This window comes from Oncorhynchus keta, unplaced genomic scaffold (genome assembly GCF_023373465.1).
Source record: "Oncorhynchus keta strain PuntledgeMale-10-30-2019 unplaced genomic scaffold, Oket_V2 Un_contig_1083_pilon_pilon, whole genome shotgun sequence".
NCBI classification, from domain to species: Eukaryota; Metazoa; Chordata; class Actinopteri; order Salmoniformes; family Salmonidae; genus Oncorhynchus; species Oncorhynchus keta.
The window spans coordinates 503337-526514 of NW_026277222.1; the positions used below are offsets into that span (position 1 = coordinate 503337).

General features: G+C 41.2%; 2 protein-coding genes and 1 long non-coding RNA gene across 7 annotated transcripts in view; 1 reads left to right on the forward strand and 2 right to left on the reverse strand.

The window, feature by feature from the left end:
- Positions 1-1222, reverse strand: part of setd9 (SET domain containing 9) — a 28986-nt gene extending 27764 nt beyond the window's left edge. Inside the window, exon 1 of one of the 5 annotated variants that reach the window (XM_035776532.2) lies at positions 836-1222. Coding sequence is in view for 3 of the 5 variants with exons in the window: in XM_035776529.2 (XP_035632422.1) it covers positions 106-214 (109 nt within the window). In the remaining 2 variants the exon portion in view is untranslated. Of the gene's footprint in view, positions 1-44; positions 793-835 lie in introns of those variants that run through there. The other 4 variants (XM_035776530.2, XM_035776529.2, XM_035776533.2 and 1 more) reach the window with 4 other exon arrangements.
- Positions 1223-7875: 6653 nt separating this feature from the next.
- On the forward strand, positions 7876-13861 carry pdxp (pyridoxal (pyridoxine, vitamin B6) phosphatase). Its single transcript, XM_035776534.2, has 2 exons — positions 7876-8924; positions 11688-13861. The coding sequence occupies exons 1-2, from the start codon at positions 8324-8326 to the stop codon at positions 12020-12022; spliced, it is 936 nt and encodes a 311-aa protein (XP_035632427.1). The 5' UTR covers positions 7876-8323; the 3' UTR covers positions 12023-13861.
- Positions 13862-16301: 2440 nt separating this feature from the next.
- On the reverse strand, positions 16302-20674 carry LOC127917120 (uncharacterized). Its single transcript, XR_008096977.1, has 3 exons — positions 20553-20674; positions 18199-18388; positions 16302-18057 (listed from the first exon to the last, which is right to left on the reverse strand). It is a non-coding gene; the product is annotated as an uncharacterized LOC127917120 (long non-coding RNA).
- Positions 20675-23178: the final 2504 nt, after the last annotated feature.

Consider the following 23178-nt stretch of genomic DNA (forward strand, 5'->3'; position numbering starts at 1 on the left):
GCAACAATAGCATATACACTGATACATATACACTGTATACGTACATTTATGAAGACCCTCACTACCAAATTGTTATGCAATATTTTCTAACTGTCCAATATTAACCTTGGACTTGTTCAAATCGTGCGCAAGGTGGAAACATCTGCCGGTCAGCCCCGAACAAGTTATGCTGCGTTAAAACGAGTGACGGAAAAACAGTCATACCAGTAAGCATGGCAAGAAAGAGGGTGACTGCGGAGTTTGTAGCGTTATGAAGGAAGCTTTTTTTTAACCGAGCTCCGCACTAAACTTCGGAAAGATTGTGGAAAAAAACTAGTTTACAGTCATTACTATTTTTAGTTGTTCAAGATATAACAACTTTCCAACGTTCATGTTTGCATGTGGTGAAAGGATGTGAAAATGAGAGTGGCAAAAGTTTTTAAAAAGCGTGGGAAATAATAACAATGTCTCCAATAGATGTCTCACTGATCTGGAACAATACACAAGATGGAACCTGAGACTCTACGGCGTGCCAGAGGTGGAGGATGTGCGAGGAGAGGCTATCCCCATCTGCCAAGAAGTTATAACTGCAGAGAAGAAGAAAAGTTGGTGATACCATCGACGTTGTGCATCGCCTCGGCAAGAAGCGACAGCAAAACGATTCAAGACCAAGGGGTCATCCTCTTCACTGTCAGATTCTACAGGGATGCAGTCTGAAAAGCTGCTAGGAAGAACGCCTTCCTTCCGAGCCATGGTTATGCGTTTCGCCGAGCATCTCAGCCCGGGGGACATAGAAAGAAGGAACAAGTTGTGGCCAATGATTAAGATAGCACAAAATGAGGGAAAGGCTGCTTACTTCGTAGGAGGACGAAGCTTCATCACCGGTTCAGATATCCATATTTCTCCCTAAAATCTCACCAGAAGGAACAGATTGATGGTTTCGGCCATGGTATTCTCATTTCCCTGGTATTGTTTAACTTTACCTAACAAGCATCGGAATACTCAGGTACTTCAATTTATGGGGCGGCAGGGTAGCCTAGTGGTTAGAGCATTGGACTAGTAACCGGAATGCAAGTTCAAACCCCGGAGCTTTCCTCGGATCATGTCGTTAAGCCCCTGAACAGGCAGTTAACCCACTGTTCCTAGGCCGTAATTGAAAATAATAATTTGTTCTTAACTGACTTGCCTTTTTTATATTATAGTTTGTTCTTGAAGACCTATTTTGTTTACAAACTTACGAAGAAGACAAAGTTTAATTTATTTTTATTTTTATGTATACAGTAACTAAGATACTGTTTTAAAGGGCATACAGGTCTGCTCTGACTTTACAAGGTAATTCCAAGTGAAACGGTCTTAGGAACATGTATATGTAAAACATTTTTTATTCATTTTTTTATGATCAGTTTTCATATGCACTTAAAATAGTAGGTAACCCTTATTTAAATGATTATTTTGTATTTTATTTCTCAGAATAGTTCCTGATTACATTTACATTACATTTAAGTCATTTAGCAGACGCTCTTATCCAGAGCGACTTATTACACTAAAGAGGGTTTTTAGTCTCTCTTACTACAAAGAAACCTTGGTTTGGTCTTGAACATAATTTTCAGTTGAGTTGAATTTCAAAATTTAGTTATTAATACTTATTTCCAAGTGAAAAGGTCTTAGGAACGTGTATATGTAAAACATTTCTTATTCATTTTTTATGATCAGTTTCAAAAGCCGGATAACATCTAGCTCAGAGTTTATGGAATAAGCTATTTTCACTTTAAGTTGAGTTAAATGGTGCAGATCTCAGTTCCTTATCGCTTACGTTCACTGCTCCTACGTTTTTGACTCATCCTACTACAGTTTATACCTTTATATAATCTTTGTTGTTTTGTCTTTGTCTATAGTTTCTATTAATGCTAGGGGGTTACGGAACAATGTGAAGCGCAAGACCTTATTTTTATTTGCTAAACAATTTCAAACAAGATTTTTGCTTCTTTCAAGAGTCTGACTCAATTTCGGCTGATGCCAACTTCTGGAGGTCACAGTGAGGCAACGATATTTGGCTTTCCCATGGATCTGAACGCTCCGCTGGTGTCACTACAATGAACAATACCTTTGGTGGTAATATTCTACACTCGGAATGTGACCCCTTTGGTCACTTTATTTGTCTTGAGATCAGTTACAATGACATTACACTCATTACTGTATACTTCTATGTGTACAACACCAAACATGAGAATGATGAGTTGCTTGAATCTATAGAGAAACATACTTCATTGGTTATCTAAATTTCCAAATTCGTTATTATTGATAGGAGGGGACTTTAACATTACTATAGATAATTCAACTGATAGATGGCCCCCAGGGAGGCCAACCAATCAGAATTGGGGTTTAATACTTTTTATGGAAAAGTTTGATATTACTGATATATGGAGGGAGAGGTTTCCGGCTGACAGATCATTCACTTGGAGTAACAAAACAGGTTCCCGACAATCCAGAAAAGATGCTTGGCTTATATCCAAATGTATTGATAGTGAGTGTGTTACTACTGATATTTGTACTACTCTCCTCACAGACCATAGGGCCATTTACATTAATATCAAAATATTTACCCCTGATACTAACCTTGTTAGAGCATCCTACTGGAAGCTAAATATCTCATTATTAAATAATGATATAGTTACGTTTGAGGTTAAAGATCTGCTTTCACACTTTTGGGAAAGGGCTTGTGAAGAAAAATCTTATTGCAAGAACTGGGAGCTCTTTAAATTTGAGGTGTCCAAATACCTTAGAAAATATGGTAGTAATCTTGCTAAGACCAGAAGAGCTGAGGAGGAAAAGGTGATCATTAAGATAACTTCCCTTTCTCAGAGGTCCCCAGCAGGCCTCTCGGGGGAGGAGAAAATATGTATAGATTCAAAGCAGAAGGAGCCTTTATTAGATCTAGGAAAAATAGATTGAGGAGGGAGAACAGAATTCATCCTTTTTCTTTAGCCTTGAGAAATTTCACTCTACAAATAACACAATCCATAAGTTAAACATTGATGGTGTTATTACAGATAAGCAGAAATGAATCGCTAAATACTGGAGCAATTTTTACAGAAAATTGTATAGCTCCACCTACTATCAGGAATCCACAGATTTGTTTTTTGACTCACTGAAAATGTTCATTCTATCAGTGATATAGAATATATACAGTTTGATGAACCCATCAAATTTGAAGAGATTATAGTCTATCAAACATTTAAAGAACAATAAATCACCAAGTGTTGATGGAATTACATCAGAATTTTACAAATAATTTTCTAAACAAGTAGCTCCCTTCCTATTTGATGTCTTTTTAGAGAGTATTAAAAACAATGTTCAAATCAAATTTTATTTGTCACATACACATGGTTAGCAGATGTTAATGCGAGTGTAGCGAAATGCTTGTGCTTCTAGTTCAGACAATGCAGTAATAACCAACAAGTAATCTAGCTAACAATTCCAAAACTACTACCTTATAGACACAAGTGTAAGGGGATAAAGAATATGTACATAAAGATATATGAATGAGTGATGGTACAGAGCGGCATAGGCAAGATACAGTAGATGGTATTGAGTGCAGTATATACATATGAGATGAGTATGTAAACAAAGTGGCATAGTTAGTGGCTAGTGATACATGTATTACATAAGGATGCAGTAGATGATATAGAGTACAGTATATACGTATACATATGAGATGAATAATGTAGGGTATGTAAACATTATATTACGTAGCATTGTTTAAAGTGGCTAGTGATATATTTTACATCATTTCCCATCAATTCCCATTATTAAAGTGGCTGGAGTTGAGTCAGTGTGTTGGCAGCAGCCACTCAATGTTAGTGGTGGCTGTTTAACAGTCTGATGGCCTTGAGATAGAAGCTGTTTCAGTCTCTCGGTCCCAGCTTTGATGCACCTGTACTGACCTTGCCTTCTGGATGATAGCGGGGTGGACAGGCAGTGGCTCGGGTGGTTTCTGTCCTTGATGATCTTTATGGCCTTCCTGTGACATCGGGTGGTGTAGGTGTCCTGGAGGGCAGGTAGTTTGCCCCCGGTGATGCGTTGTGCAGACCTCACTACCCTCTGGAGAGCCTTACGGTTGTGGGCGGAGCAGTTGCCGTACCAAGCGGTGATACAGCCCGACAGGATGCTCTCGATTGTGCATCTGTAGAAGTTTGTGAGTGCTTTTGGTGACAAGCCGAATTTCTTCAGCCTCCTGAGGTTGCTGTCTGTGTGGGTGGACCAATTCAGTTTGTCTGTGATGTGTACGCCGAGGAACTTAACTTACTACCCTCTCCACTACTGTTCCATCGATGTGGATAGGGGGGTGTTCCCTCTGCTGTTTCCTGAAGGCCACAATCATCTCCTTAGTTTTGTTGATGTTGAGTGTGAGGTTATTTTCCTGACACCACACTCCGAGGGCCCTCACCTCCTCCCTGTAGGCCGTCTCGTCGTTGTTGGTAATCAAGCCTACCACTGTTGTGTCGTCCGCAAACTTGATGATTGAGTTGGAGGCGTGCGTGGCCACGCAGTCGTGGGTGAACAGGGAGTACAGGAGTGGGCTCAGAACGCACCCTTGTGGGGCCCCAGTGTTGAGGATCAGCAGGGTGGAGATGTTGTTGCCTACCCTCACCACCTGGGGGCGGCCCGTCAGGAAGTCCAGTACCCAGTTGCACAGGGCGGGGGTCGAGACCCAGGGTCTCGAGCTTGATGACGAGCTTGGAGGGTACTATGGTGTTGAATGCCGAGCTGTAGTCGATGAACAGCATTCTCACATAGGTATTCCTCTTGTCCATATGGGTTAGGGCAGTGTGCAGTGTGGTTGAGATTGCATCGTCTGTGGACCTATTTGGGCGGTAAGCAAATTGGAGTGGGTCTAGGGTGTCAGGTAGGGTGGAGGTGATATGGTCCTTGACTGGTCTCTCAAAGCACTTCATGATGACGGAAGTGAGTGCTACGGGGCGGTAGACGTTTAGCTCAGTTACCTTAGCTTTCTTGGGAACAGGAACAATGGTGGCCTTCTTGAACCATGTGGGAACAGCAGACTGGTATAGGGATTGATTGAATATGTCCGTAAACACACCGGCCAGCTGGTCTGCGCATGCTCTGAGGGCGCGGCTGGGGATGCCGTCTGGGCCTGCAGCCTTGCGAGGGTTAACACGTTTAAATGTTTTACTCACCTCGGCTGCAGTGAAGGAGAGTCTGCATGTTTTCGTTGCAGGCCGTGTCAGTGGCACTGTATTGTCCTCAAAGCGGGCAAAAAAGTTATTTAGTCTGCCTGGGAGCAAGACATCCTTGTCCGTGACGGGGCTGGTTTTCTTCTGTAGTCCGTGATTGACTGTCGACCCTGCCACATACCTCTTGTGTCTGAGCCGTTGAATTGAGATTATACTTTGTCTCTATACTGACGCTTAGCTTGTTTGATAGCCTTGATAGCCTTGTTTGTTAGCATTGCGACAATATCAATTTTGTGGGGGGATTGTACATGTTCTCCTCAATTAGGTTGAAAAAAAATAAGATGATCTAGCAGCAGTTAGTGCTCTTCGATATTGCATGGTACTGTCTTTCCGAGCTAGTTGGAAGACATCCAGTTTGGTGGAGCACCATTTCCATTACAATTTTCTGGAAGCTTGCTTCAGGGCTCGGGTATTTCTGTATACAAGGGAGCAAATTTCTTGTAACAAATGTTTTTGACTGCATCTAGGGTATTACGCAAGGTTAAATTTAGATGCTGTTCGTGGGTTAGTCCCAGAAAGAGGGCAAATTATCTACAAATTCTATCTTTTGGGAGGGGCAGAAAACAGTTTTCAAACAGGGATTGAGTTGTGAGACTGCTGTAGAGCTCATCACTCCCCCTAACTGGGAGGGGCCCAGAGACAATTACTCGATGCCGACACATCTTTCTAGCTAATTTACACACTGAAGCTATGTTGCCAGTTTTAGCCTTAGCCAGCACCATCTTCAGATTAGCCTTTACTTTGGTAGCCTTGTCCCCTTTTAAACAGTGTATGATCGCTGGATGATTATTTTAAAGTCTAACATGCGGGTAATGGAGTCGCCAATGACTAGGGTTTTCAATTTGTCAGAGCTAATGGTGGGAGGCTTTGGTGGCTCAAACCCCGTAACGGGTGGAGGAGAGACCTGAAAAGGCTTGGCCTCTGACTCCGACTCGTTGCTTAATGGGGAGAACCGATTTAAAGTTTCTGTCGGCTGAATGAGCGACACCGGTTGAGCATGCCGACAGTATTTCTTTCCAGAAGCCTTGAGAAAATTGTCTGGCTGCGGGGACTGTGCGGAGGGATTTATACTACTACCTGTACTTACTGGTAGCACAGACGCTGTTTCATCCTTTCCTACACTTGAATTGCCCTTGCCTAACGATTGCATCTGAAGCTGTGCTTGCAACACGGCTATTCTCACCATAAAGCGATAGTTCTCCTGTACATTATGAGTACATCGACTGCAATTGGATGGCATACCTGATCTTATACCTGTAGCTATGTTGTAGAGTAAGTATATAGCATGCCTACCTGCAACAGGACATTAGACACCATCTTGAGCTGTGCGGTAAGCAGTGGGGGTCAAGCCCAACACTTACAAACCCTCCAGTGTATTAGCCCTCATAGTGTTGGCTGGGATATATTCCTGCACACCCCGTGACAGGTCAGGAAAGCCTGATCCCTACTAAACCCTACTATACTTAACAGCACAGATAGTCTCTTGTTATTATAGTGTTGGCCGTTAGACCACATAAATGCCAGTGTTGATCTGGGCCTGGACTGAGAGTCCAGGGTCTTGGTCCATTGGCACTAATCTCTGAAACACAAATAAACCAGTAGCCCTTAGAAACATATTGTGTAGATCTGGAAGTATTGGAAAGATGTAAGCAATATGCTTGAAGCTCCATCTTGGTCTCTGTGTTGTTTTTGTTTTTTAAATTGGTATTGGTACACACTGTTTTTTTTTGATAGTGTAACAGGGTTGGTTATGTTTCCACTTGCCTCCAAAGAAAGGTGTATTTAGTGTTCAAGCATTCTTATTGGTTGGTTCAACTCTGATGACAATAAGACGTGTTGTGATTGGCCCCGCTTGCAGATAGGGGGAGATCGCGAACGCCAGGTCTTCCCAGTATGAAAATTTTATGCAAGCGGGGCCAATCACAAATGTGATGCAAACTTGTTTTCAATAAGTTGCAAATTGTACATTGCTCTTGGAAAATTAAATATTTAATACAATAAGTCTTTTTTTAAAAAGCCATGCACAACTAACGTGCTGTTTCCTATTTAACAACAGCAACATAAATAAATTATTCTCAACTGGGACCACTGGCTGATGTGATTTATTTGGACAAAACACAACGCAAGGAGAGTACGATTTACATCTGTTACACTAGCTACCTAGCTTGGTCTCAATTTTTTTTTGCTGTAGCTCTGATCTTGACTTGCAAGACACTGCTTATCTCTGCACTATAGGTACAGGCATGTACCAATGAATATGTGCAGATCAATGTAATATAAAACCACTTCTAACCCTCTTTCCCCTAAACATGCATCACCCATCTAACTATTTGTAGCTAGCTAATAAACTAAACTATCGCCAGCTGATCGTTTTGTGAATAGAACTCCTGTGCATGGCATTCAGATTTGCTTTTTTATTTAAAAAAATATATAATTTGCAAACTAACTAGCTATATATCTAGCCATCTATCTGTACCCATTGCTGATGATCCTTTGATCTCAACCATGATGCCTTGACGTCTGTGTTGCACGCTGCACGCAAAACACTTAAACAAATCTTTAGGACCAATGAGAGTAGAGCTAATGAGTTCTGACGTCACATACCCATGTCCATATATGGCATTGCGTTGGCAGCTGTATTGGATTTTCTATGCGGTGACGTCCCTGGAACCGGGACACATTATACATCTACCAATGTGGTTTTAGCCGCTCATTAACTGTAACGGGCAAGTTTCACTGTTTTGACTGTCTCCGCAAATTGTCAGGAGAGTTACATGTAACTCAATGTTGTAAACGGTAATCGCCGGTCAATAGGCCAAATGGTTAAAGAGGAAGCGCCGTGTTATTGCAATATATGCTTGGTGGGTGGGTCTTAAATGCCAGCGCCAATGAAACGAATAGAATGAGCTGTATAAAAGACGGGGACGTTTCAGTTTCATGTAATATAATAGCCATTTATCACCGTTGTGCAAAAGTGTGGTGGAACTAGAATTACAGGGAACTGTCGTGGTTCGTTCGATTTGAGTGGCGTAATCATATATTTCTGTAGACAACTACGCGCGAGGTTGTTCCTCAACGCATCGTTCAGAATGGCTGGGCTGGTGAGTAGCAGAGGGTGTCACAAAATCAGGGGTTCCCAAATAAGAGAGCTCCTCGACTCCAAGCTCAACGTCCTTTTTGATTGCGACGGAGTCATCTGGAATGGCGAAACGGTAGTGGCAGGCGCGCCAGAAGTGGTGACTCTACTGAAACAGCAAGGCAAAAAGGTATTTTTCATCACCAACAACTGTACTAGGCCCAGAGCGAGCTACGTGACGAAGTTTATCCGGTTGGGCTTCACTGATGTCGCAGAGGAGGAGATCTTCAGCTCAGCGTACTGCTCTGCGGCTTATCTGCGAGACGTGGCGAAGTTGCAGGGTAAGGTGTATGTCATAGGGTGCCAGGGCGTTGTGGAGGAGCTACGGGAGGCTGGGGTTCCCATAGTGGAGGAGGACACTAACGCACCCACTGGGACCATTTACGACTACCCGTTGGACCCAGAAGTAAAGGCAGTGCTGGTGGGATATGACGAGAAATTTGATTTCATAAAACTGGCCAAAGCCTGCTGCTACTTACAGAATACTGAGTGCCTGTTTCTGGCCACTGACCCTGACCCTTGGCACCCACTGCGAGGAGGCAGAATAACACCAGGTAGGTGTGTCACTAGTGAGGGTCCTGCTGGCTTTTGTTCCTCCCCAGCACTAGTACAGCTGATTTTTAAAGCGATTATCCAGTACTGTTTTGTACTTATTAGACAGTAGTTCTGGAAGTAGCACTCACGAGCCAAAAGTGGTCCCCGAAAATGGTGTACTGTGTGCGAGGGGGCTGAAGCTCATTGGCTAGAACTCGAATTGTTAAGGGGCTGGCCCAAATGGTGGGTGGCTGTGCTCTGCACAGCTTCCAGGAAACAGTCACTTTCAAACTAGGGATTTTGTGGCTAATTGAGGGTAAAACGGTAATAATGCTCATAGACTATGCATGTAGGAACTAGCAATGGGAAACATACTTTCTGAAGGCTTTGCCGCTTTCACCAAATGGTGCCAAAAACAGTTTATTACTCAGAGCTTCATTATCCCTTCTCAATGTCCATTAGTGACTGCTGGTCAGCAATAAATAGCTGCATTTGATTATCGGATGTTTTTTCTCTCTCGTTTTCATCAAAACTCTGTGGCACAGCTGTAAGTTGTTGGCTTTAGTAGCTTATAATCAGTTGGAATTCCATTTTGCCTTCCAGTTTACTTTTTTTTTAATCATGAATTTCAAATTTTATTGGTCACAATTTAGCAGATGTTATTGATGGTGTAGGGAAATGCTTGTGTTCCTATCTATGGCATTATTTAGGATGCTTAAGACAGAAGCTTATACTATATTAAATAAAACAAAATATTTGAATAACAGTGCAGAAAGTCTGGTTCCACATTATTTTTTCAAAATAGTATGTCTTTAATGGGATTTGACCTCATACCCTCACATCCCTTAATGTCCCATAGTTCCCTACTCTACCAGCTAAGCTACCTATATTTGTAAGTATGGTGCCCAGTAGAAGTCAGTGTTTGAAAGCAGCTTGGAGTCAAAGAAAGCACCAGAACCACTGTGAAATCAATGGGCTCTTACATTTTGCAACAACCTGTTTGAAAAAGCAAATGATCAAACGAAGCTTTGGACATCATTGATGACGTACTTCTGATAAAGTGATTCATGCATCGGCACACTGCTTCGAAGTTAGCTGGTAAGCGATTTCTATGCGTGCCTCTGAGCTCCGGTATCAAACGTAATATCTCTAGTATGAACTACGCATTGACACAAAGCGGTAGATTTGATAGAGGTAGATATGTATAGGGGTAAGTTGACGAGACATCAGGATATGATAAACAGAGTAGCAGCAGTGTATATGATGATTGTGTGTGTATAGAGTCAGTATAAATGTATATTATGTGTGAGCAAATTATGGTGTGTGTGTTGGAGTGTCAGTGTGCATAGATATGGTGCAACTGTGTCAACTCAGTCCATGTAGCCATTTTGTTTCGCTATTTAGCAGTTTTATGGCTTGGGGATAGAAGCTGTTCATTAGCCTGTTGGTGTCAGACTTGATGCACCGGTACCACTTGCCGGGTGGAAACAGAGAGAACAGTTTATTGCTTGGGTGGCTGGATACCGATTTTCCAGGCCTTCCTTTCACACCGCCTGATATGGAGGTCCTGGATGGCAGGGAGCTTGGACCCAGTGATATACTGGGCTGTCCACACCACCCTCTGTAGCACCATGTGTTCGAGGGCAGTGCTATTGCCATACCAAGCAGTGATGCAGCCAGTCAAGATGCTCTCAATGGTACAGCTGTATAACCTTTTGAGGATTTGATGGCCCATGCCAAACCTTTTCAACATCCTGAGGGAGAAGAGGCGCTTCTATAACGACTGTGTATGTGTGGACCATGTTAAGTCCTTAATGGTTTGGACACCTACTAATCATGATTAGTTGAATCAGTGTGTAAGTGCTGGGCTGGAACGAAAGCTTGCACATCCTGTAGTTGCCCAGGGGACCTGTGCAAGGTGAACATTATCTACTTCAATTTCACCTCAATGTAACAGGGTGAATAGGGATACCATGTAGAAAGGGTTTACTACATTTTAGCCCTGTGGGGCCTGGACATACAGAATCCACATTCATTGTTACCTGTCATGCAAACTTTTCACAGCGCACTAGGTTGGTTGAGCACACCTGTTGGTTAAACAATTACAGTTTTTATCCGAGAGATGTTGTCAGTATTTGGTAGACGTGAGCAGTTGTGTAGAATGGCTTTGAATGCTGTGCAACTCAACCTGTTTTTGCTCCCAGCAACACACACGTGCTGCTCTGTTCATGAAATGAAGGATACTGCTCATAATGTTGTTTATAAATTGAACCCTGACAAAGGTTGTTTTGGGCATTTCCTCACTGTCTGGCTAAGTGGTCACCTGTACTGGTCCTGGAGAGCTACTGGTGTCTAGTTGGATATTAGATTTTGAGTGCAGGCATTTTTTTCCAGCACAAACATCTTATCAAGGTACAGTCAACTCCTAATAAGAGCACATCAAATAAGTGTAAGCTTATAAGTGCAGTTCACCAATTGGTTTTTATTTTACTTGACAATACAAATATCAAGCAGCTCCAGTTGACAAAAGGCATTCCAAATACATTTTTTGTTTAGGATTATTTTAGTGTGGCTTCAAAACAGCCCCAAGTCATTGCATTGCAGAATTGTTTTGCTGAATCAGGAATATTTGTGCTAGGCTGGAACAAAAGCTTGGAAACCTTAAGAATGAAGGTTTCTGACCACTGCTGTACGTCAGTATGCCGTTTACAAGTTAAACATTGAAAAGGTAGTAACTGGTAATCTTCCCTGACTCTCTGGCGCCGCTTCCTCCTCTCCCTCAGGTTCAGGAAGCCTCACGGCCGCTGTGGAGACAGCCAGCAGCAGGAAAGCCACGGTGATCGGGAAGCCCAGCTGCTTCATGTTCGAGTGCATCGCCAGCCAGTTCAACCTGGACCCCGGCCAGTCCCTCATGGTGGGTGACCGCCTGGAGACTGACATCCTGTTTGGGGCTAACTGTGGCCTGGACACCATGCTCACCCTGACCGGAGTGTCCACTCTAGAGGAGGCGCACGCCTACAAGGACAGTGACGACCCAGAGCGGAAGGACTTCGTGCCAGATTACGTGGTGGAGACCATTGCCGATTTCATTGAAGCGTATGAAGAGGAGGAAGGCTGAGGAGGACTATAGAAAGAGGAGACCCCTGAAGCTGTGCCTGAGAGACCTGGGTCATGTTCATTAGAGTACGCAACGGAAAGCGTTTTAAACAGCTTTGCAACGGAAAGTGAAAATTCCCTCCCTGTTTCAATCCATTTGGTGCCTAATGAACACGACCCTGGATATATCAGAAAAGGGATTAGTTTGGTGGTGTTATAAGCAGTCATTTGTAAAGCCTTTAAGAAGTCCGTGTGATGTGTTATAGTGCTTGCGACAGGCATGCTGTGCTTTTTATGCCGATAATCTTTGTCATGAGGCATGTAAAGATGTGGCATAACATTTTGGAAATGTTTTTGCAATTTACATGCTTATGGCAAGTGATGATGACATTGACCAGGGTGCAATCAGAGATGCGTTGTAGACGAGCCCATTTCACTACAACGAAGATCGCGTTCACGGTAAAACGCTGAAGATGTCGACTCATGAGGAAATTATCTTTTAAATGTCAATCACTGTGCACTTGTATACAACATGTCTTTGATTGAGTCCAGGCCATTGTGTAGTATTTTGGAAAGCTTTATGAATGGTGGCATAAGACCACCTGGAACATTATATACTGACACCAATAATGCAGTGTGAGACTCCACCTGGTTGTAGTTCCTAGTGTTCATTATTTGGGACATTTATTGGTGTAGTAGGAATGTCTTTGGTTGTACTGTAGTATATCATAGACGTCACCATATGAGCCCAATATACAAGCTGTTCTATTTTCCTTGAGACCATCCAGTGTTGAAATGGATAGGGATCCATCAAAGCGAATCATAACACCCAACGTAAATGGACTGAAGTCATCTAAACCCACAGAACCAACTGTGCTGTTCCACAGTCAAAACAGAAGATAACGTAAGCTGAAAGCTTCCCTTGCAGCACCTTTAGTATACCAAACCAAATACTGTGTTAGGTTTGAATCCAACAACTGGTATACTAAACCAAATGTTGTTTTTGGAGCCAACTGTCCAACATTTAGCTCTGGATATATGGAAATATGGCTGGAGAATTGGTTTGATGGAAATATGGATAAAATACTTGGTTTGATATTGGTTAGTTTTCCCACCAAGTAGTTGGGAAAGTTAGTTTTGGATCCTTTGGTCAATGAATCCTTGACTGTAACAAATATGACATGGAAATTGTTCTCACTTCTCACCTTTCTAAAGAACAGAGCTTACGAGTGGTCCTGAATTGATCATTACCAACAATGAAATGTGTAGGACTGTATGTAGATCTAATTACCTTTTGATAAGCCTTCTACTGATCTATTCTACAAGTAATAATATTTGAATAGAACTCCCAAGTGATAATAATGTTCAATGAACTGAAATGTGAATTTGTAGTGGAAAAATTGTACAGTAGTTTGGTATTTGAAAGTAAAAAAGGAACTAGTATGTTCCTTAACCATACCACTGTAGAATGTTAAGTTGCTGAAATGTTAACTATTAGGTGTATTTGGGAACTGGATTTTCAATGTTTTTTTTATCGACAGGTGGTTATTAACCTGAAGAAGGGTGTGTGGATTTCAGTCAGGGTAATAACAAGAATGGCAGACAAACATTATTTTAATTGAGGGTATCAACATTTTTTTTTATCAGTCTTTTTTACTTAGCTGGAGGTTGTGCTAGAATTTTATTGTAAGACTTAAGACACATTTTCATACTGTAGATGAAGTACCTATTTCAATGGAATGCCAACCTGTTTTGTATGAACTTCATAGACATTCTGCATATTGTGAATTAGGTTTGTACATTACTTAATGTAGTGTACAATTGCGTTTTGTTTTTTAATTAAAACTCTTGCTTTGTATAATTTCTGTCACACTTGTTCTCTACCAGGTCATCTCCAAATTTGTTATGATGGAGAAAGCCCTTGAGGACAAAATGTTCCTCAATGAATCAAGTCCGCAAATGAAGTTTAGGCTGAAGTTGAAGCCGGTCAAGGCTAGACTGAAATGACACACCTGGAAATGACTAATACACTCCTCCGTATGTGTTTGGACAGTGCAGCTGTTACATTTAGCTCTATACTCCAGCATTTTAGAGGAGAGAGAACATTTCATATACATGGTTGGTTAGCAGATGTTAATGCGAGTGTAGTGAAATGCAGACTTAGAATGTCTGCTTTTATGAAGGTATTTTCATACATACTGTATCTGTTTTACCATTTAGAACTTAAATCACTTTATGTATCTAGTATCCCCCCATTTGAAAAAGTCAAGTATTTGGACAAATTCACATAGTGTATTAACCCTTTACACTCGTGGGAATTGGCCTACATGGATAGGACTAAATTGAACTTTCTTACAGAAGAAATATAAAAAGCATAAGCATGGTAGCAATTGGAGATTATGGCAAAATTATTAGACCAAAGTTGAGGACAGCAGTTCAACCCAAACATTTGGGCTCATAGGTGGCACAGCGGTTTAAGGCATTGCATCTCAGTGCTAGAGGCGTCACTACAGACACCCTGGTTCGATTCCAGGCTGTATCACAACTGGCCGCGTTTGGGAGTCCCATAAGGCGGCGCACAATTGGCCCAGTGTCGTCTGGGTTTGGCCGGTGTAGTGCATTTTACATTTTGCCGCATTTGATAACGATATCTGAAAATACTGTACAGCCACTACGTTCCAATTAAGGTGCTTATCAATGCCCGAATCTGCCATTTTCAACCCTGATACAGGTAGGAGAGTAAAGGGTTAAAGAAGTCAACTGGGGAGAGGTTAGCGTGTTTTCTTGTAGACTCTGTTACTTTCTCACTCATAATTATTAATGATTAATTCATGATTTTTAATCATGTCAGCATCAACATGAATTAAAAAGTGTTCAGAAACACTTAAAAGGAAATTACTTGAGTCAGTATACACCATTCAGTTACTATTGGGCAAAACATCACCTCGTCTCCAGGCTATTACTCACAGTACATATAAACCTGTGACATCAATGATTCAAAGAGTGACATTAGAATTCTATGGGAGTGACCTTACTGAGTAAAGTATTTGTCGAGCCGTGGCTCTGTTAACAAAGCTGCACAAGACAAGTACAGGGGAGCATTAGGGGAAAGGTGTTGTGGGAGATGATTGATTGGTTGGTAGATTAAGCCTCCCTGTATTTTCTAATGAAGACCAAGTTTGAGCGTTGGTCCACAAGACTTCGCGCATTTGGGCAGAAGTGTCTGGGAACGAGATTAGGCCAAAAAACAACCAAAACAAACTGCAAATGCATTTTTAGAGTTACAAGCTTGAGGAAGTCATTGTGTGCAAGGAATATGAGACTAAATACTAAACTTTTGATTACTTTAACACCCTATAAGCAAATTTGTCCAAATACACGACTTATTCACTTGGGGGACTAGATACATAGTGTTTTCATTTCTAAATGAAATATAACAGATCTGTATGAAAATACCCTCAAATAAATGTGACATTCTGTATTGTTGCCTCATATGAAACATTTGATCTCAAATCCAAAATGTTGGGAGTATAGAGCCAAATAAAACAATTTTGCTTCACTGTCCAAACACATATGGAAGGGAGTATATATATATACAGTGCCTTCAGAAAGTATTCACACCTCTTAACTTTAACTTTTTGTTGTATTACAAATTGGGATTCAAATGTATGTCATTTTTTGCAAATGATCTACACAAAATACTCTGTCAAAGTGGAAGAAAAAGTACCTCCACCCTCCAAAATATTGCACTAATATACCTGTATATTGATTAGATAAGTATTCAACCCCCTGAGTCAATACATGTTAGAATCACCTTTGGCAGCGATTACAGCTGAGTCTTTCTGGCTAAGTCTCCAAAAACTTTGCGCACTGGTGATGAAAAATATTTGCCCATTATTCTTTTTAAAAAATTGTCAGGCTCTGTCTAGTTGGTTGTCGATCATTGCTCAAAAGACAATTCCAAGTCTTGCCATAGATTTTCAAGCCGATTTAAGTAAAAACTGAAACCAGGCCACTCAGAAACATTCACTGGTAAGCAACTCCAGTGCCTTCAGAAAGTATTCATACCTCTTGACTTATTCCACATTTTGTTGTGTTACAGCCTGAATTCAAAATGTATTAAATATGATTTTTTTTATTACCCATCTACACGCAATTCCCCATAATGACAAAGTGAAAACATGTTTTTAGAAATGTTTGACATTTTTTGGAAAATGAATTTATATAAACATTCACACTCCCTGAGTTAACTTTGTACAAGCTCAGTCAAGTTGGTTGTTGATCATTGCTAGACAACCATAGATTTTCAAGTAGATTTATGTCAAAACATTAACTCGGCCACTCAGGAGAATTCACTGTCTTCTTGGTTTAGATTATTAGGATCTCCATTAGCTACTGCAAATGCAGCAGCTACTCTTCCTGGGGTCCACACAAAACATACATATACAAGACAAAGTACAGAACAGTAATACACAAGAACAACATAAGATATTACATTAAATAAAAAATAAAAGAGCTATATATAGGAAAGACAAAAAAAGAAATGTGTCGGTAAGCAACTCCAGTGTAGATTTGGCCTTGTGTTTTAGGTTATTGTCCTGCTGAAAAGTGAATTAATCTCCCAGTGTCTGGTGGAAAGCAGACTGAACCAAGTTTTCCTCTAGGATTTTGTCTGTGCTTAGCTCTATTCTGTTTCTTATTTATTTAAAAAAAAAAACTCCCTTGCAGATGACAAGCATATCCATAACATGATGCAGCCACCACCATTCTTAAAAATATGAAGAGAGGTACTCAGCAATGTGTTGGATTTGTCCCAAACATAATGCTTTGTAGATTACTGCATTGTTGTGTTTGGAGCTTGCAGGAATGGCATTTCACTGTAGTTGTGCACATGACATTAAAACTTGTATTCAGGACAACAACAAAAAATTTAATTGCCACATTCTTTGCAGTATTACTTTAGTGCCTCAAATAAATGATGCATGTTTTGGAATATTTTTTATTCGGTAGAGGCTTCCTTCTTTTCACACTGTCATTTATGTTAGTATTTTGGAGTAACTACAATGTTGTTTGTCCATCCTCAGTTATTCTCTCATATTAGCCATTAAACTCTGTAACCGTTTAAAATCGACCATTGGCCTCATGGTGAAATCCCTGAGCGGTTTCCTTCCTCTGCGGCAACTGAGTTAGGAAGGGCGACTATCTTTGTAGTGACTGGGGTGTATTGATACACCATCCAAAGTGTAAAATTAATAACTGCACCCTCTACCAATAGGTGCTCTTCTTTGCGGACCATAGGAAAACCTTGGTTCGCAAAGTGGAATCTGTGCTTGAAATTCACTGCAATTACCTTACAGATAATTGTATGTGTGGGGTACAGAGATGGGGTAGTCATTTAAAAATCATGTTAAACATTATAATTGCACACAAGTTGAGTCCATGCAACTTATGTGGATTGTTGAGCACATTTTTACTCCTGAACTTTAGGCTTCCCATAACAAAAGGGTTGACTACTTCTTGACTCGCGACAATTAAGCTTTTCATTTGTAACCATTCCTACAAACATAATTCCACTTTCACATTATGGGGTATTGTGTAGATCTGTGAAAACATCTCCATTTAATACATTTTAAATTCCGGCTGTAACAACAAAATGTGGGAAAAGTGAAGGGGTGAGAATACTTTCTGAAGGCACTGTAGCTGTTATCAGGTAGATAACTGATAGCCATGACAATGGAGCGTTTACAGTTTTTCGCTTTACTTTGCATAATACATAGGCTATTAGAAGAAAACTAGACAATGCTTGAATCTGCATACTTCCTATCTCATATCACAATACATTCAAAAAAGCATTTGAGATTATCAGCACTGCTTGAACATAAAAATAAAAATTTCAGCGCTCTGATCCAACAGGATCTAGAGATAAATGTTTCTTTGTGCATTTTATATTGGAATCTCTGGCAGTTATGCTCCTAAAAAAGCTATACAGTACTGAATAAATATCCAGAGAATGGTTTGGCAGGTTATCAGTGATGTCTGTTACTCTGGTCCACCACGCTGTAAAAGAAAATTAAGAGATGAATACATTCTTGACTGTTACAGCAGAAAAATACTTGAATTTCTATCTTCTATGATGACAAGTACCTGCAGTGGTATTGTTGAACTCTGAAGCATTGTGATTGACTGTACATATCTTACCTGGATGTACTCCATCTCCTCTGGACCAACTATCCTTCTTCGATACCTCTGGGGAAGATCTCTGATAGTTGCAGCGTTATCTGAGGTTCCCGGGAGGCGAGTCAAGGGTGATGGTGCAGAGGTCAAAGGTGAACTGTGTGTACCACTGGACTGCTGTGCTGCGGCAACTCCCACTTTCAGCACTCTTGGACTGAATAGGTTACAATAGGTTTAGACCCCAGTTCTAGTCTTAGAACATATTGCCAGTTATTTTCCGACCCATGGCTGTGCGGCGATACTTTTCCCACTTCTAAAGGAATATGGGTAATCGGTTCTGATTAGGAGATCGTCCCGCGGTGCCCAGGAAATAATGACATCCAATTGTTAGATGCTACCATCCCCCCCTCCAAATCAAAACATGGATTTCATGTTATGTTTTCGCTTCACGCGCACAGCTGTCTGTGTTTCACACCCGTTTGTCCTAGCTAAATCAGCCTTGTAATACGAGCACCATGCTACCGCAGACAGGAAGCAGACAAGAAGTAGAATGAAGCTTGTGCATGCAAACATTGACATCCATGTTTGGTTTTGATTAGGAGAGAGGGTGGTAGCATCTAACAATTGGATTGAATTGTTTCCTGGGCACCGCTCAGCGTGCAAACAACGCATTCTTTATCAGAACAGTCCACCGACCACAGATATGCACAGAACGAAGTGGGGAAAGTGTCGCCAAAAAGCGTTGGTAAATAAGTTGCACGGGGGCTAGAGTTATATTGCTAGACGGAGACCCAATCTCTGTCTAGAACCACCAGGCTACAATAGGTATAGGTGGTCACAACCCTGATCCCTGAGGTTGGCTATGGGACATTCTCAATTGGTTTGCTCTACTCTTCCATCCTCTCTTCCTTTTGAAAAACATCAAAAGTAACTGAGGGGAGGAGAGAATGTGGAAACAAATGTTTTTATATTAAATGAGACTCTCCTTAACTTGCGCGTCATCATGCAAATTATGTATACTGTGATGAATTCCCAAAATAAGTGTAAAGTAGTATAGATAAAAGGATAAGTAGCATATCATTTAAAAATATGTGCATGCTTTTCTCCTTGAGTATTCAACAGCTGATTCAAAGGGGGTTTCGAGGCGGAGGACAGTCCTCTATTCGCCTTTTGGCATTGACACTCTCCAGGTCAGGGAGGAGTCGAGGACGGACTTTTGTCCAATTGAGATTCTCCCTACGTACTTAGCCTAGAAGCTTTTGTTCCAGTCCAGCATTAATACCTGGTTCAACTAATCTTGATGAGCAGTTGATTAGCTATATTATGTGTGCTAGAACTGGACTTGGACAAAAATCTGCACGTGGCCAGTGTTTTTACACACTATTTGTCCCAGTATAGGCAAGGTGCCTGTCACATGTCATACTCATATACAGTATACTTGGGTCATATACTTGGGTCACTAAGGCGATGAGGAAACGTTATAAGTGGCGAGTGAAGGCGCACAGCCTGGTGGATTAAAATCATAGTTAGGCTACTCATATATTGCTTTTAGATTTTCTTGAAATTATATCATATGAATTAATGATGAGCGAGTAAGAAATGAGTGAATGAAACTAGCTAGCACTACCCTTTCAAACAGTCTACCGACATGCACTGAACTAGAGCGAACATTAACGAATAAAATAGCGCGTTGGCAATATTGTTAGGGTTGCGTAAATTCAAATCTGGTATCAGGATAAATATAACAATGAGTCACCTATTTTATACTATGTATTTTTTATTAGCTAAGTAATAAATGGCAAATGCAACTTTCGTATATACGGGCTCATTGTAATACCACGCAGGGCAGAACAGAGAACTGACAAGACGTATGTAAAACAGTATTCTTTTAATACTGTGATAGACAGTTCCAACACGTCTGTTGGCCTATCAGAGTAGAGACTGGGCGTGGTTTAAACTTGCTCAGCCTATTGCAAGCGCTCAGGCGGGTCCCCGCCTATTGGCGCTTCTGTTGATAGATGTGAAGAACATCCAGGCTCTCATGCTCCATACCGTTATCTAACAAAAGACCGCTTGTTCTCGCAACACCACGCTCTGAATGTGCCACCCATAACTCATTGCACAGTTCCTGTCTTTTTTCCATCATGAGAAAGGCCCATGGCCCTGAAGCTTTTAACAATGTTTCAAGTCAGCTATGTTGCATAATACATACATACATTCACACAAGCCAACAGCAGATAATATTCAATATATGGTAATGGCTATAATGTAAAACACAGGATCCAACAATATGGATAGGTTACAGAATGTGGGATACACAAGCTATACCTTAAATGAAGCAACAAATCTACGTTTTTCTATTCTTAAATATTGTATACCTGCACAATTGCTCTTCCAGCTGCTGCCATCTTTCTTCACCAGCATCATCATCGTATCGTCAACAAAGTTGAAACAGTACTTCCGGGTCACGGAATTTCCGAAATTTTCCAAATAAAAGTTCCTCACGTAATATTCTTCTTCTCTGAGTTTTATTGGCCGAATACACTCATAAGGTGTAATGTCGCCACCTACAGTACGGGATAATAAAAAAATACACCAAAAACTAAACGTGTCTTGGATGAACAAATCACACTAATTACTTCTTTATATTTTTTTATTATAAAAAATAAACACAAACCAAATTCACGCTCCTACCCTGAATTTCAAACAAAAACGGCACTATTCAGATCCCTACACAGGCTCAGGAACCTGGAAGGGGGAACTTCTTCATTCAGTACTGGCACCCCCCTTGGGTTGTGCCGTGGCGGAGATCTTCGTGGGCTATACTCAGCCTTGTCTCCGGATGGTAAGTTGTTGGTTGAAGATATCCCTCTAGTGGTGTAGGACCTGTGGTTTCCAAGAAATGGGGAGGTTCCCATTGCTTGGAAGTTAGCCACGGTTTGTCCTTTATTTAAAGGGGGAGATCAAGCTGATCCTAAATGTTATATGCCTATTTCTATTTTGCCCTGTTTCTCAAAAGTGTTGGAAAAACTTGTCAATAATCAACTGACTGGCAATCTTGATGTCTAAAATATTCTCTCTGGTATAAAATCTGATTTCCGCTCAGGTTATGGATTTGTCACTGTAACCTTAAAGGTCCTCAATGATGTCACCATTGCTCTTGATTCTAACTAATGTTGTGCTGCTATTTTTATTGACTTGGCCAAAGCTTTTGATACGGTAGACCATTCCATTCTAAGGAGTATTGGTGTCTCTGAGGTTTCTTTGGCCTGGTTTGCTAACTACCTCTCTCAAAGAGGGCAGTGCATAAAGTCAGAACATCTGCTGTCTCAGCCACTGCCTGTCACCAAGGGAGTACCCCAATGCTCAATCCTAGGCCCCACGCTCTTCTCAATTTACATCAACAACATTGCTCAGGCAGTAGGTAGCTCTCTCATCCATTTATATGCAGATGATACAGTCTTATACTCAGCTGACCCCTCCCCGGATTTTGTGTTAAACGCTCTACAACAAATCTTTCTTAGTGTCCAACAAGCTCTCTCGACCCTTAACCTTGTTCTGAACACCTCCAAAACAAAGGTCATGTGGTTTGGTAAGAAGAATGCCCCTCTCCCCACAGGTGTGATTACTACTTCTGAGGGTTTAGAGCTTGAGGTACTCACCTCATACAAGTACTTGGGAGTATGGCTAGAAGGTACACTGTCCTTCTCTCAGCACATATCAAAGCTGCAGGCTCAAGTTATATCTAGACTTGGTTTCCTCTATCGTAATCGCTTCACCCAAGCTGCCAAACTAACCGTGATTCAGATGACCATCCTACCCATGCTAGATTACAGAGACATAATTTATATATCAGCAGATAAGGATGCTCTCGAGCAGCTAGATGTTCTTTACCATTCGGCCATCAGATTTGTCACCAATGCTCCTTATAGGACACATCACTGCACTCTATACTCCTCTGTAAACTGGTCATCTCTGTATACCCGTCGCAAGACCCACTGGTTGATGCTTATTTATAAAACCTTCTTAGGCCTTACTCCACCCTATGTGAGATATCTACTGCAGCCCTCATCCTCCACATACACCCCTCATCCTCCACATACAACACCCGTTCTGTCAGTCACATTCTGTTAAAGGTCCCCAAAGCACACATCCCTGGGTCGCTCGTCTTTTCAGTTCGCTGCAGCCAGCGACTGGAACAAGCTGCAACAAACACTCAAACTGGACAGTCTTATTTCAATCTCTTCATTCAAAGACTCAATCATGGACACTCTTACTGACAGTTGACTGCTTTAAGTGATGTATTGTTGTCTCTACCTTCTTGCCCTTTGTGCTGCTGTCTGTGCCCAATTATGTTTGTACCATGTTTTGTGCTACTATCATGTTGTTGCTACCATGTTGTGTTGCTACCATGCTGTGTTGTCATGTGTTGCTGCCTTGCTATGTTGTTGTCTTAGGTCTCTCTTTATGTAGCGTCGTGTTACCTCTCTTGTCGTGATTATTTTTAATCCCAGACACCGTCCCCGCAGGAGGCCTTTTGGTAGGCCGTCGTTGTAAATAAGAATTTGTTCTTAACTGACTTGCTTAGTCAAATCAAGGTTAAATAAAATAAATAAATAAATAAATTCAACCATTCCTTTGTTTCATCACAAAACTGGAGAGCAACCTCTGTCCGGTGAAGTTCACAAAACATATTGCATGTAACAAACAGTTACATGACCTACAGCATGGTCAAGCAAGTTAATGTTTCCAACTTTTTTGCACAACTAAACAACTAGCATATTGATTTAGAACCACGGAGAGTTCTCATAAGTCGCAAAGAAAATAGGAGCTGCCTCCACTATTCCAGCACCATTTCAACTTCAACATTTCAACATCATCAAATCACCTATGGTTAGTCTACTACAGGCAAGGATGATCACGCTAATTAACATTAGCCTACTACATCTAGCTCAGTTGCGATTTTAGCATGTAAATCGTGGTGGAGAAAACTCACCCATTTTC